General features: G+C 47.1%; 2 protein-coding genes across 2 annotated transcripts in view; one reads left to right on the top strand and one right to left on the bottom strand.

Moving 5' to 3' along the window:
• The first annotated feature begins 2,929 nt into the window (after nt 1–2,929).
• LOC149279260 (proteasomal ubiquitin receptor ADRM1-A-like) lies at nt 2,930–7,962 on the top strand. Its single transcript, XM_089501370.1, has 9 exons — nt 2,930–3,139; nt 3,415–3,531; nt 3,742–3,865; nt 4,071–4,157; nt 4,300–4,381; nt 4,743–4,993; nt 5,378–5,535; nt 7,028–7,130; nt 7,862–7,962. Exons 1-9 carry the CDS (start codon nt 2,930–2,932, stop codon nt 7,960–7,962), a joined length of 1,233 nt encoding a protein of 410 aa, XP_089357496.1.
• Nucleotides 7,963–9,536: 1,574 nt separating this feature from the next.
• LOC149279259 (laminin subunit alpha-5-like) overlaps nt 9,537–13,381 on the bottom strand; it is a 47,877-nt gene continuing 44,032 nt past the window's right edge. The window contains exons 70-80 of the mRNA XM_089501380.1: nt 13,086–13,216; nt 12,775–12,942; nt 12,456–12,588; nt 11,674–11,825; nt 11,278–11,467; nt 10,882–11,034; nt 10,600–10,756; nt 10,391–10,521; nt 10,218–10,311; nt 9,871–9,990; nt 9,537–9,694 (exon numbers count right to left, since the gene is read on the bottom strand). Coding sequence (XP_089357506.1) covers nt 9,537–9,694; nt 9,871–9,990; nt 10,218–10,311; nt 10,391–10,521; nt 10,600–10,756; nt 10,882–11,034; nt 11,278–11,467; nt 11,674–11,825; nt 12,456–12,588; nt 12,775–12,942; nt 13,086–13,216 — 1,587 coding nt within the window. The remainder of the gene's footprint in view (nt 9,695–9,870; nt 9,991–10,217; nt 10,312–10,390; nt 10,522–10,599; nt 10,757–10,881; nt 11,035–11,277; nt 11,468–11,673; nt 11,826–12,455; nt 12,589–12,774; nt 12,943–13,085; nt 13,217–13,381) is intronic.

Below are 13,381 nucleotides of genomic sequence, written 5' to 3'. Positions count from 1 at the left end.
GGGGGAGTTTTTTTATTTTTTTTTTAATGAATAAATTGATTGCCAGAGTCTTCTATTTTGAGATTGATAGAATTTATATAAAACTTTTTGGGATGAAGTCTGCAGTGCGGCTGATCTTTCAATGTTTACATTTCTCCGGTTTCACTGTTAATGGCAGAAATGGAGGTTCAGCAGTTGGCCCCCGAAGCCCCTCTTAGCTTCTTGGTTGAAGTCTGAATTAGGATAGTAACCTAAGTTGTTTTAAGCTTTAAGGAAATACAAGAACTGTACATATTCTAAAAAGAAAAAGCCGGTTACTCAACATCGAGACGGAGACTTCCTCGGCAGACCTCGGGACTTCCTCGGCAGACCTAAGGAGCTCCTCCGCAGACTTTAACCACATATTGATCGTTAAGGTTTAACTCTTGCAGAGGTGGGCATGCCAGAGTTGAAGTTGCTGCCCTCCGCACCTTCCAGCCGACGTTTCCATCCCCGCATCTGCTTCAGTGTCACCGCCTGCAAACCATAGACGCATACTCTGTCTTAAAAGTAATATTTGTCATGTTACATTCGAGCGGTTCCAGGTGGAACACCTCGACTTCTGCCTTATTGTTTTATGTGTGAAATATAATTTAAAAAAAAGGAATATTTCTTTTTTATACACAATGTTGCGGATCACCTGTACCATACAGCAATATTTAAACGCCAAGCTAATGAATTTATAGACCGAGTGTTTTTACAGAGTCGGAGTGTCCGCGATGGCACTACGTGGGTTGCAATGGACATATTTAACGTCTGTAAAACGGCGGCCCCCGGGTTTAATAAAAAGGATTGTGATTCTAAGTATTTCGTGCTCCGTGGTATTTGTAGATGGAGGTTGACGCACGGCTCGTTACCCCCTACGGATCTATTGTATGCGGTGAGTGTTAAATTGCCATCAAAACCAGCTGTCAGGCGAGGAGATGTCGATACAGTATCTAATTATTACAAATAGACTGAACATCTCTAACGTTCTTAATGGAATGTATTTAATCCTAGGACGCGTACATCTGCTTTCACCGCGAAAGTTCTACTGACAGCCGCCAATATGAGAGCGTCCGGAACGGGTGGTCTTGTGATTATTTGTATTAAAAAATATATATATTGTCAAAAATAATTGGATTCCCAATCTTCGCTTGCCAGCCCCATTGAGTTGCCCACAAGGTGAGGTCCTCGCTGGTGGGTCGGATCTATACTTCTAATTCTTTAGATACATTGTAACTGTTAATTGGATTCAACACCCCTTGGGTATCATTTCTCTACATATATATTATATGGGGTATATGAGAACTCCCTGATGGAATCTAAACATGAGATGTCCCTCCGAGTCTAAAGTCAATAAGTCCCCCCAAAAAAGGACCAAATGCACCGACGCTCCTTTTATTACCATTACCCAGAAACGTAAGGCCGGCACATCAGCACGTAATGGACGGAAAACTTGGATTTTGGCTAAAAGTTACTGATTTTTGCTAGTAGAGGAGCTTCTGGACTTCATGGCTTAGAATATCGATGGACAGAGCGTGCCGCGATGCTTAGAGGTGTTTGTAAGACCCCTTTGTGGATTTTTTGGCACGATTCTGAAGGTTTTGTGTGTTTCAAAAAAAAAAAAAGGCATTTAAAAAGTTATTTAGCAAAAATGTTTTTGGCCAAATAGGTTCTCCCAGATGCTCCGTAATGGGGTTCGGGATGATTTTCTTTTTTGGATGCGTTTTGGATCGTAACCAAATCTCTGAGCGATCGGACCCCCAATCCCACGGACCCTTCTTCTGTCTCTCCGTCCTAATGCTCTGTGAATCCGTCTGTCCATATAGCTGTCTATTGGTCCCGCTGTCTGTCCGTCCCTATACTTCTGTCTGTCCAAGTCCATTTGACCGCTCATCGGTCCATTGCTCTTGATTTGTCTGTCTGTCTGTCCTTGTCAATATAACAGTCCAAGGGCCGGTCTGTCTGTCTGTCCTTCCATCTGTCTCTATCCAGCTTGCTGTCTCCTCTTCACCCTACAGAGAATCACGGCCGCCCCCCCATTCGGTCTCGTTCAGCGGGTCTCCCAGTCCCCGTCTGCCTGTCCTTCCCAACATCTGTCTGTCAATCTATCACTGTACACACAGTCCCCCCTAGGTAACACCCCCCTCCCTGTCGGCTCCTCCCCTGCCCCTCCCACAGAACGATCACACAGTCACTGGGTGACACAGCAGGCCTGGTGCGCTCTCACTCTAACTTTGCAGTGACTACCTAACTAGCCCCGCCTCATATTGAGATTGCATCCACCAATCAGGAGTGTTCCTTTTCAGCCGGCAGCCAATAGGGCGCGCCGGGCGGTGCGTGCGGGTGATGTCAGCGGCCTGGTTGTAGAGAAGCCTGTGGTGTCAGTGCAGAAAGCGTCGCTTGGTAGAGAATCAGGTAATTGGGTACTGATGGAGGGCCCCGGGCCCCAGACAAAGCCCCCAACCTTCTCCTGCCAGCATCGCCGCCCATCCCATAGTTTCTCAGGATCTATCTGACTTATTATCGCCTCAAGATCCCCCATCGCATCATGTACCCTGTATCTCCCCCTGTGAGGATCCCCATGGGGCCCCTGTAGCTCCCCCTGTGAGGATCCCCATGGGGCCCCTGTAGCACCCCCTGTGGGGATGCCCAAGGGACCCTTTGATGCCCATGGCACGATATCTCACCTATTGGCATTCTAGGCACCCATGTGATCGTCCTCTGGCGCCCTGGTGTTTCCTGCCCCTGTTTTATCTCTCACCATCCCCAGGGGGTCCTTCCTGCCCCCTGCAGCCCCCCCTGCTCCCTATTTGTTCCACTCCTCTCCCTCTCGCCCTCTATTATTAAGGGATATTGGCGCGGAGTCTGGTTTATTTGCGCTCGGCTCGTTGCCCGCGGTAACCTCCTGAATCCTTTCCTCCGCAGAATGTCGTCCGGAGCTCTGTTTCCCAGCCTGGTCTCCGGCTCCCGGGGGTCGTCCAGCAAGTACCTGGTGGAGTTCCGAGCCGGGAAGATGTCGCTGAAGGGCAGCACGGTGACGCCGGACAAGCGCAAGGGTCTGGTGTACATCCAGCAGACGGACGACTCGCTCATTCACTTCTGCTGGAAGGACAGGACTTCCGGCAACGTGGAGGATGTAAGCGGCTCGAATCGGCCCCCTGGGGTCCGACCCCTCTAATGCCCCAAATCACTTCTCCTCGGTCGATAGTCCTTTCTTTGAGATCAGGCGAAGGGACTTCTGGCCGATTGATCGGCTGCCGCTGTAAGAGGAGAAAAGGCTCTAGCTGTGCACAGCCAGCAATCGTTCAGCCTGCCGTCCCTGCACGGCCCTCGCTCTATGCCCGGCCGATATGTGCTTTTTGTGCCGTATCGACGCGCCGCGTAAAACCCGCAATCTGCTTTCATTCGCAGGACCTGATCATTTTCCCCGATGACTGCGAGTTCAAGCGGGTGGCGCAGTGCACGACGGGGCGAGTGTTTGTGCTGAAGTTTAAGGCCGGCTCCAAGAGGCTCTTCTTCTGGATGCAGGTGAGCTGACAATCTACTGTTCATGGCGTAGCCGTGCGACGTTGTAAGAGACGGCAACGTGGGGGTATTTGGTGGCCAGAGAAGACTACAGAGTGTATATTTTTAAAAGATTACTTTATTATTATTATTTTTATTAATTAATAAGTTAGATTTTTCATCAGAATTTACTGCCCTTATTATTCTGAAAGCTGATCTCGCTGTTTTCCGTAGGAGCCGAAGGCTGATAAGGATGAAGAAAACTGCCGCAAGGTGAACGAATACCTGAATAACCCCCCGATGCCCGGCGCTCTGGGGGGCAGCGGCAGCGGAGGCCATGAGCTGTCTGCGCTGGGAGGTGAGAATACCCCTCGGGGGCAGGAAGCCTTCATAGTGCATTAAAGAGCAGCCGTCGCCTTGCTGAATCTGCAATGGGGGGTGTTCTGCGCTGTCTCATGCGTTGGGGGGGTGTTCTGCGCTGTCTCGTGCGTTGGGGGGGTGTTCTGCGCTGTCTCGTGCGTTGGGGGTCTGCGCACTCATCTTCCTTTTGTGTTTGGCTGTAGGGGAAGGAGGATTGCAAAGCTTGTTGGGAAACATGAGCCACAACCAACTGATGCAGCTGATCGGACCGACCGGCCTCGGCGGACTGGGTAAAGTATTTACACCATGCAAGGGTACACCGGATTATTCCTCCCCAGCAGGCAGTGATGCGTGGGGGGGGGGGGTTTGTGTGTGAAGTGGGAGATGTCTGCTTGTCCCGAAGGGAATCTTCATGCCTTCTGTTTCTGGCAGGTGGCCTGGGAGCCCTTACTGGTCCTGGATTGGCTAGTTTGTTAGGCAGCGGAGGGCCCACAACTAGCAGCTCCTCATCCAGGTGAGTAACCCAGAATCTTCCGGCATATCGGCCCTCATCCAACCCCCGTCTAGTCGCCCGTTCCTCCTGCTGTAAAGACTCAAACCTTAATCAGTCTTTGGTCTCGTCTTAGATTCAAGAGCCGTATGTCTATCCTGTGCATGTTTAATCCCCTCACTGTATTACGCTCTACCACTTCTGCTAGGAGGCTGTTCCACTTAGCTACCACATTGATGTCAATTGTATCTCACCCTCTAGTTTTAGATTATGGCCTCTTGTTGTAATAATTATTCTCTTGTGTTTATTCTCTATACTGTGAGTTTGGTATTTTGGTTACTAATTTTGTTTTTAATGTAACCGGATTTCTCCGCGGTTCCCGCAGCTCCCGGAGTCAGTCAGCGGCGGTTACTCCGTCCAGCACTGCCTCATCCACGCGCACCACGTCTGCAGCACCCGTCACTCCGGCAGCGGCTGTGGCGGCAGCGGCACCTGCGGCCACTCCCAGCCCGGCGATGAGCTCCGGCAACGGCGAAAGCGCAGCAGCTAGCCCGACGCAGCCGATCCAGCTGAGTGACCTTCAGAACATCTTGGCCACCATGAACGTGCCGGCGACCGGCGAAGGCGGACAGCGAGGTAATTACCGCCTGTGCTGAGCATCCAATGGCCATGGAAATCGCACCCGCCGGCTCAGGGGCCGGCTCTTCCGACGACGCTCTTAGTGAGAAGTCTCGGAAATTTCATTGCCTGGCTATTAACGCATAGATGGGGCCGCAGGGGCCACAACTCCATAGTCTTCCTGTTTCACTTGGTACTTCGGTGCCAAATCGCCGGCAGACGGCTGAGGCTGTGCAAACCGCTTGCTGTAATTAATTATATATATATATAGATATTTAAATTTTTTTTAGAAATAATGTGATTTTTGTAATGTTGGTTAATAGTTGGATCGGATCCTTTAGGATCCCCTATTTTGCGTCTGTCCTCTCTTTTCATATCTGTGATGTATTGTCTGCTTCCCAGTGGATCTGGCCAGCGTTCTCACTCCGGAAATCATGGCACCCATCCTGGCTAACGCCGAAGTCCGGGAGAGGCTGTTGCCGTACCTGCCGTCCGGAGAGTCCCTGCCGCAGACGGCCGACGAAATCCAGAACACGCTGACGTCCCCTCAGTTTCAGCAGGTTAGTCGATCCAGAACTTCATTATTATTAATCCGGCCCGATAAAGGACCCCAAGCCGATGGCTTTTTGTAGCAAATAAAAGGTTTTTTCTTCTTCCGTCTGCCGACGAGCCTCCGATGTCCTTAACCCCTTCAATCCCAGGGGTTTTTGGTACCGCAAAGCCCGGAGCAATTTTGCCATTTTTGGGGTATGTCAGTTCAGCGATGATTCTCTTTTCCTGTGAATAGTGTACCCATATAAACTATATATTGTTTTTTCAAGGAGAGATAGAGCTTTTGTTTGATACCATAGTTGGACGATTAGCTGAAAATTTAGAATGAGAAATTTAGTAAAAACTAGCGAAGATTAGAAAAAAAAAACTAATTTCTTTTTACATTTTCCCTCTGAATTCTCACAAAATTAGGTAAAGTGATGGAAAATCCCCTCCAAGTTTTTTTAATTCAGGTGTCCTGATTTCAGAAATACCTAATTTATATAGATTTTCCAGACTTTCCCAGCACCGGGGAGCATACTATAAGGTGTACAATTTTGTATACTTTTTATGCCTATGGCTTAACGGGTTTGGGGGTTGTGAACGGGGGCAGGAGGGTTATACTGGCTAGATGTTATGCTAGGGCAATGGGAAGTAAGGTTTTTTTAATATTTTTTTTTTTTTTTTATATATTTATTTTTTTTAACACAGAAATGGTTAGAGGTCCTCCTAGGGACCTCCTGAACATGCCAGTGATGTCACAATGACATCACAGCTCACATTATAATTTTTTTTAGTATTATTTATATTATTATTATTTTAATGATTTATTTAATTTTTTTAATGAATTAACTTTTTTTCTGCTTTTCTCTTTCAGGACGGGAGGGGGAGTGAGAGAGATGGTTTCTCACTCCCCTCCCCGCGATCCCCCTGCACCGATCACACTGTGATCTCTATGCAGGTCCTCACAGACCTGCATAGAGATCGCAGCGTCTCTGTGCCTCATCCTTCATGCCGGAAGCTGTTACAGGAGATCGGACAGCAGAAAGCCGGCAATGCCGGCTTCTGCTGTCAGTGGGGACAGCACTCCCATGCAGCGGCACAAAGGGCTGGATGTACCGGGACGTCCATAGGGGATTCTTAATAGGTGTTTCTTGGACGTCCCGGTATGTCTATAGGGGAATGAATTGTATTTTATTTGGAAAAAGCTTGGAAATGTATAAAGGTCGAAGACTACATCGTTATTCTGGCTCCAAACCTGTGATGGGAAAAATGGCGTCTATCTCTTGAACACGCTTATGATGTCATGTGGACGTGGGTTGCTTAGATAACGGATAACAAATCATGCTTTCTAAGGCATTTTTGTCTTTCTTTATAAATAACCCCAGAGATGAGTTGGTGACTCCAGTGGTCTCCTCTTCGAGGCTCATCTAAGATTTGGGGTCTCTGTGTGATGCGGACCATCGCTGCGGCCGCAGGGGGCGTGTTTAATCCCGTGTCCCTTTTTGTTGTCTGGTACAGGCCCTCGGTATGTTCAGCGCTGCGCTGTCATCCGGCCAGCTCGGCCCTTTAATGAGTCAGTTTGGCTTGCCAGCCGAGGCCGTGGAAGCCGCCAACAAGGGAGGTAAGTGGCTTTCTTTGTCTCTTGTACCACGGACAGCGTGTGATGCCCCACCACCGATCGACAAACCCGTCCCACGGGGTATAATTTACGTTTAAGTTCTCTGCTGATCTGATTTGGACAGGAAATTATTTCCTAAAATCTGACCTCAAAAGCTCTCTCCTTTTGGTAACTTCACAAAATCCCAGACAGCGAGTTTCTTTCAGCGAACACCGGGGTTAATTACCCTGCAGGGGTGTGAATTCCTGGCTGCTCTCATGCACCGTATTCCAGAAATCATAACTGCGGCTGAGAACGATTTCTGGATGTAAACTCTGTCTCTGATCCGGGCGTCTCCAGGTTAATGCGTGTCCCTGGTTTCTTTGTGATATAGATTAATTTGGTAAAGCCCCAGCCGAGATTTCTTAAAGATCCGGTCATTTTAAGTTTGAAAAGTCTTAATTTTTTGGTTTTGTCTCCTTTACAAGTACCCTCTTATGCAAATGAGCTGCAGCAGAGGAGAGTCATTTGCATACAGGGGTCCCTGTGAATCGAAATAAGGATATGGATTTTAAAACCCTCCATTTCCAGCAGTCCCGTCTTTAAACCTTTTTACTCCACGATGGCTCCTAATCAGGTTTTTTGTAACATTGTGCGTATTTAGTGAATATTGCTTTTATCGCCTCTGGATCTTTACGGTAGGAAACGAGGGGCTGATCCGCGGCTGATGTTTCTTTTGTGCCTTTTCACTCCAGATATCGAAGCTTTCGCCAAAGCCATGCAGAGCACGTCCTCCCAGAAAGAGAGGGACTCCAAGGAGAAGAAAGAAGAGGAGGAAGATATGAGTCTAGATTAAACGTGTCCCTCGTGGCTGAGCCCCGCTTCTCCCCCTCCACGTGTGTTATTTGCCGTGTTAAATAAACGTCTCTGCTGCAGCTCCGCTCTCTGTGCCGTACATAGGGGACTCTTTGTAAGTAGACTATTTTATGCCTGTCTTAAAAACCTCGCTCTACAGCCCGGTACGTTCTGTTCTAAAGCAAACAATTCTCCGTATTATTGTTCTGATTAAACCTTTTGGAGCGCGGCTGGAAGCGGAGGTCGCCATCAGAGCCGAGCCTCCGCCGCTCGTTAGACCCCCGCTAATTAAACAGCGAGATGCACAAAAACACGAGCAAGAAATGTTTTTATTTCAGAGATGACATTGTACCATCGATTTTACAAACCTCCGGTGGGGCGGAAAAAAACACAGAAAGGTAGATTCTTATGTCTGTGAATTACAAAAACAACCTAGAACCTAATTTTACATGGACGACCCGTCATGCTGTGAAAACCAAACAGTGACATAAGTTAAATTGATTGCCTCTAAAACCCAGGCGTCGGGTGGTGAGTGGTGTGTGTGTGTGTGTGTGTGTGTGTGTGTGTGTGTGTGTGTGTATATATATATATATATATATATATATATATATATATATATATATACACACACACACACACACACACCTTCAATGTGTAAGTGCAGATGTGAAGACAGTGACTGGAATATATTTAAATATATTTAGATTTATCAAAAAAAAAAAAAATGCTACCACGAGAGGGATAATAAATACCCCGCAGACAGTGTTTAAACCCTAGATTTACATAAAGAATAAAAGTGGTTTATAAACAGGTTTTATTTGCAAAGAAACTGGTTCTTAAAGGGAAAGTAAACCGAATACCCCTCCGGTCTACTAACCATAAGGTGTTGATTGTGGGGAACGTGGACTCCAAGCCGAAAAACACTATAAATACTATATTTAAATGTAATAATATTTAGGATTTTATAATGAAATGGACATAGAAACAGATGAAGCCCCTCTTCATTGCATTTTCCGTCATCTTAAATGGCTTAGAATTCTTTATATATTCTATATTTTGGAATTAAGTCATTTCCATAAAAAGAATGGGAAACCCGTTCTCCAGCAAAATCAGCCTAAATTTTAACCGCTCGACGGCTGTGATCCCCAAATAACATTGGTAAAGATGCAGTTAGAGGGTTAATGAGCTCGGAGTCACCATTCCAGTGTTTTTCAATAAAACGTACATACATTGCACACTCTCCTCCCGTGGATTTAGTGAAAAAATAGTAGTACAGTTTACAGCTAATAATACCAGATTCAGTAGTATTCGTGAGTTAGTCGTAAAGTAGGTGGGGGGGTGTTGGGAGGAGTTAAAGTACTTTGCATATAAATATATATAAATCACTGGTGTCAAATAGGAACTGTGCAACCACAGACAAGAAGAGGTTAAGTCGGAAACCCAAGATAAGGTTTAAAGCACCCATGTTCCTGGAGGAGCAGAAAGGGGTCACCCTGTGTTATCACCCCGTTCCTCGCCCCAGTACTGGCACAGTTTAGCGCTGCTTGTCCTGAGGGCCTTTCCCACTGTCGGTCCTCACAGAGCCGGGCAGATGTTGGCTCCGACGGATCCGGTAAACGCGCCGGATTTAGAGACGTCGACGGCCGTCCTGTTGATGACGAGATTCCTCATGCAGCCGTGATAATGAGCATGCGGAGAAGATGAGGCTGGGGGCCGGGCGGTGTGGCGAGACTCTGTGACGAGACGGACAGAAGGTCAGTTTTGGTTATCGTCGCCCGCTAGCTCTCTTTTAATTTGGTGTCTTTCCTCATTTAATCTCACACATTGCCCCCAAACCACACCTTTCCCTATACAGAGCCTCCAAGCTCCTTTACCCATACTCTACCGCACGCACACACGCAGCACTAACCGGGTACGGCGCCCACATAGAGCGTTCCTTTGCTCCTGAGCGGGTGGGATGGACTGGTTCCCACGGTGTGATTCCCTTCCGTGTCCACATCAAGTTGGATAACGTTCCTGCCTTTTGTAACTGAGGACAAGAAGAAAATATTTCCTTAATGGTGGAGAGAGAAAAAAGTGCTCTCAACCTGTGATGAACCTAAAAATCTGCATAATGGGGTATAAGTGTTATTCCTCCTCAAAATCACTATAGTTACAATATGTGGGGGGGGGGGAATCAACTGAATTTGAGATGTAAACTTGGTCTTGATTCACTTAATAAAGTAGGACCATGGGGGACCCTAGACCATGGCTCACCTGCTATTGTATGCCACTGTCCATCACACAGACTCTGCTGGAATCCCACCGACGTGGAATATTCACCGGCTCCGACGTTCACCGCTGCAGTGACCTGGGGCAGCAGAGAGAGAGAGTCAGACATCCTAACATCCAGGTAGCAATCGACTTTGGGCCGGGAACCTGCTCATTACCTTTCCTTCAGCCACAGAGAGCATGAGATAATGACCATCCTTGGTCTCTAAGTGGAGTATAATCCCTGACGGGCGCATCGGACGAATCTCCAGCTTCAGCTCCAGGTCCTCTCCCAAATTTATTAAATTCTCTGAAAGAAAGGATAAGAAAGAGGTCGGTACATCTTTCTTTTGAATGCAGCGACACGCTTTTATATAAGGATACGCACCTAGTGTTAGGAATCCCCCATCCGAGAAGAAGAGTCCCTTTTCTGTGGTCCCCTCGTAGCATGGTGTGACCCCCATGGATTTGTTGGGGGAGTTTAGGAGTCTTCCATCCATCTTCAGGTTTCTGAGACATCCACTGAAACCTCTTAGGGATGGGTCCTAGGATTTTGGAAAGAAGGCAATGGATTAATCTCAGCCAAGTAGAACGTTCTGTACAATCCCGTGTACGCGGTCCCACACGCACAACACGCGGTCACCTGCACTCTTAGTCTGACCTCACTCACCAAACTAGCTGGTTGGACTTTCAGGGCTGGGAGTCCGCCAACGTAGACTGAATGTGTGAAAGGCAGCACGAGTCCGGATGGCAGCGTCCTGCTCTTTGCTTTCAGTCCGTCTACAACTAGGCGCAGCTTATTCTTCTCTCTCCCGAAGAAAACCTGAAAGGGACACAAATTTGTTACCGGAAGCCAATTCCAAAATCCATCCCTACCCTACGCAGCGGCGGGATGAACAGGACTGTATGTTTGGGCTCATAGAAATATTAATTTAATGTTCAGTTCACCTTCTTGAACTGAGAAAGCAGCAGACCGAAGGTACATAGACTGGAAGCGTGTCCCTCGTGTAGACGACGGGGCTCTGGTAATGCGCGATAGACTAGACGATGCATGGGGTCTACGTACCGTATGCCATTGTCCATCGTTGTACTTGTCTTTGCTGGTCACGTGGATTTTCTTTCCTCTGACGTCTATCTGGACAACAAACCGGGAGTTGGAGACGGAGAGCGCCAGGAACGAGCGATGTTGCTCATCGCCCGTGTAGACGATAAGACCATGAGAGGCGTTCAGCCGGACATCCAGGGAGAAGTGGAACCTAACAGAAGGAGCTCAAACGTCACTTGGAAGTTTTGAAACATTTGTTTTAAAAACATGCTCTTAAAAAATAGCTATTCATTTTGATGCCTCCAGCTATGAGGTTTGCAGGTATTGTGTCAAAACATTCTGCTATTTAACTGGGAATTACGATAAGTTTAAGGGACGAGGCACGTGGTTGGGTCTAGTGGGTTAGGGTTAGTTCACCTTTCTCTGAGTAAACCAGGGATTTCTCCGAACTCCAGGTGGCTGAAGGGAGATCCCCCAAATCGCATCGCCCCCTTCACAGTTTGGGGGAGAACGCAGGACGACTCTTCTGATTGCTTGTGTTCCAACGACGCCAGCTTCCTCTGCCGTGCCTGGAAACACGGAAAATTCTGATTCCCGTATAGGCCTTCCTTCCCTTAACCCACTACCCACAAATATATATATATATATATATATATTTTTTTTTTTATTATTATTTTTTAAGTAACCTTTCTATAACCCCCCAAAATAAATAAGGATTTGTCATTTTACATGGTGACATAAAATAATCGTAAAATAATCAAAATGACAATATCGTCCTAAAAACACCAAAAGCGGCAAACTGCGTAACATGTAATAAATTTGCTGTATCGGCGAGTTGTGTCCATGCGATATGATTTGCTGTTAAGAGGTGAAGCGCATTAAAATCAGCGTGGAATAGCAATCGCGGAATTGTATGAACATCTTCAAACGCTGATTAGCTAAGAATCGTTTATTTTCCTGGAGATCTATAGATTAGATTTAACATTTCTTGCAGAAGTGGAAATAATGTATCTACTTGTGTGATTGTAACTTAATACTCAATTTGCAACCTTTGAATATATAATAAAGAGAGAGCGAACGCCTAATCTGCTCCCGCGGTGCACTTAAGCTACCGCTAATAACTTTATTATTATTTTTTGACGTTCGGCATGTAACACAGACTCTGCATCGTGAGCGCCCGCCAAGCGCCTTCCAGTTACCTTGAGTTTATCTTTCCTGAGCAAAGCTCTTATCTCCTGTGCCTGATCCTCCGTATGGTCCTTGCAGCTCATAGTCACGTTCTGACTCTGCTGGTTCTGTATCAGATCCAGCACCGTCTGCGGACCCGATTTCCTGCATTGAAATAAATAAAGCGAAGACTTTGAGAGGTAAGGCCAGGTACGGGGTGGAAGAGGGGTAAAGCACAGGGGCAAGTAGAGGTGGGATGAGGGGCTAGAAAGAGCGAGCAAAAAGGAAAGGTGGGATGAAGGAAAAAGAAGTAGATGGGGGAGGCAATGCAGGAAGACGTCGGACCCTCACCTCTTTACAAAGACATTACTGATGCACCCGGTCAGATTCCCTGGTTCCGTCGTCTCCGGGAAGCCGCCGAGGAGGAAGGTGCTGGCGGCCGCCTCCAGTTTGCCCGTCTGACCGACTCCTGATATCTGCCGTGTTTCCTGCAGCTGGTCATCCAAGTAAAACCAAACCCTGGGTGACGGAAACACGTGCGTTTGACACATTTATCTGCAGCTGGTTCTCATTTGCCCCATATTACAGATAATTTAGAACAAGAACTTGAACTTAGCCAAAAAATTACTATATTACTATTATAAAGGGAATAACAGACTCACTTGTCCTTATTGCTGTACAGGGTAAGATAATGGCCCATTCCATCTGCATACAGAGACTTGGACGTTAGCTCAGTTGAGAGGACTTTCACAGACACGTGGCCATCTTGTATAGAGACCTGGCATGACCCCCCCTGCGGAAAGTAATCAAAAACACCCCAGGCTGTCACTAAGACTTTTAAAACCTAGCCTAGAGAACCCCTAAATATATTCCATGAGGCACAAATACACCTAATAATATAAATTCAGTATCTGTAACCCGAAACGGCTTTTGGCATCACACGTATTGAGTCTTGTGC

The sequence above is a fragment of the Sceloporus occidentalis genome, unplaced genomic scaffold (genome assembly GCF_023333645.1).
Source record: "Sceloporus occidentalis isolate IW3139 unplaced genomic scaffold, rSceOcc1.0.p SCAF_173, whole genome shotgun sequence".
In the NCBI taxonomy this organism is placed as follows: Eukaryota; Metazoa; Chordata; class Lepidosauria; order Squamata; family Phrynosomatidae; genus Sceloporus; species Sceloporus occidentalis.
Note: the sequence above shows the minus strand (reverse complement) of the source record. Positions and strands in the feature narration are given on the sequence as shown.

Coding starts and splice junctions, on each gene's coding strand:
- LOC149279260 (XM_089501370.1), top strand. CDS start 2,930: ATGTCGTCCGGAGCTCTGTTTCCCAGCCTGGTCTCCGGCTCCCGGGGG. Junction 3,140..3,414: donor CTTCCGGCAACGTGGAGGAT/GTAAGCGGCTCG, acceptor TTTCATTCGCAG/GACCTGATCATTTTCCCCGA. Junction 4,158..4,299: donor GACCGGCCTCGGCGGACTGG/GTAAAGTATTTA, acceptor TGTTTCTGGCAG/GTGGCCTGGGAGCCCTTACT.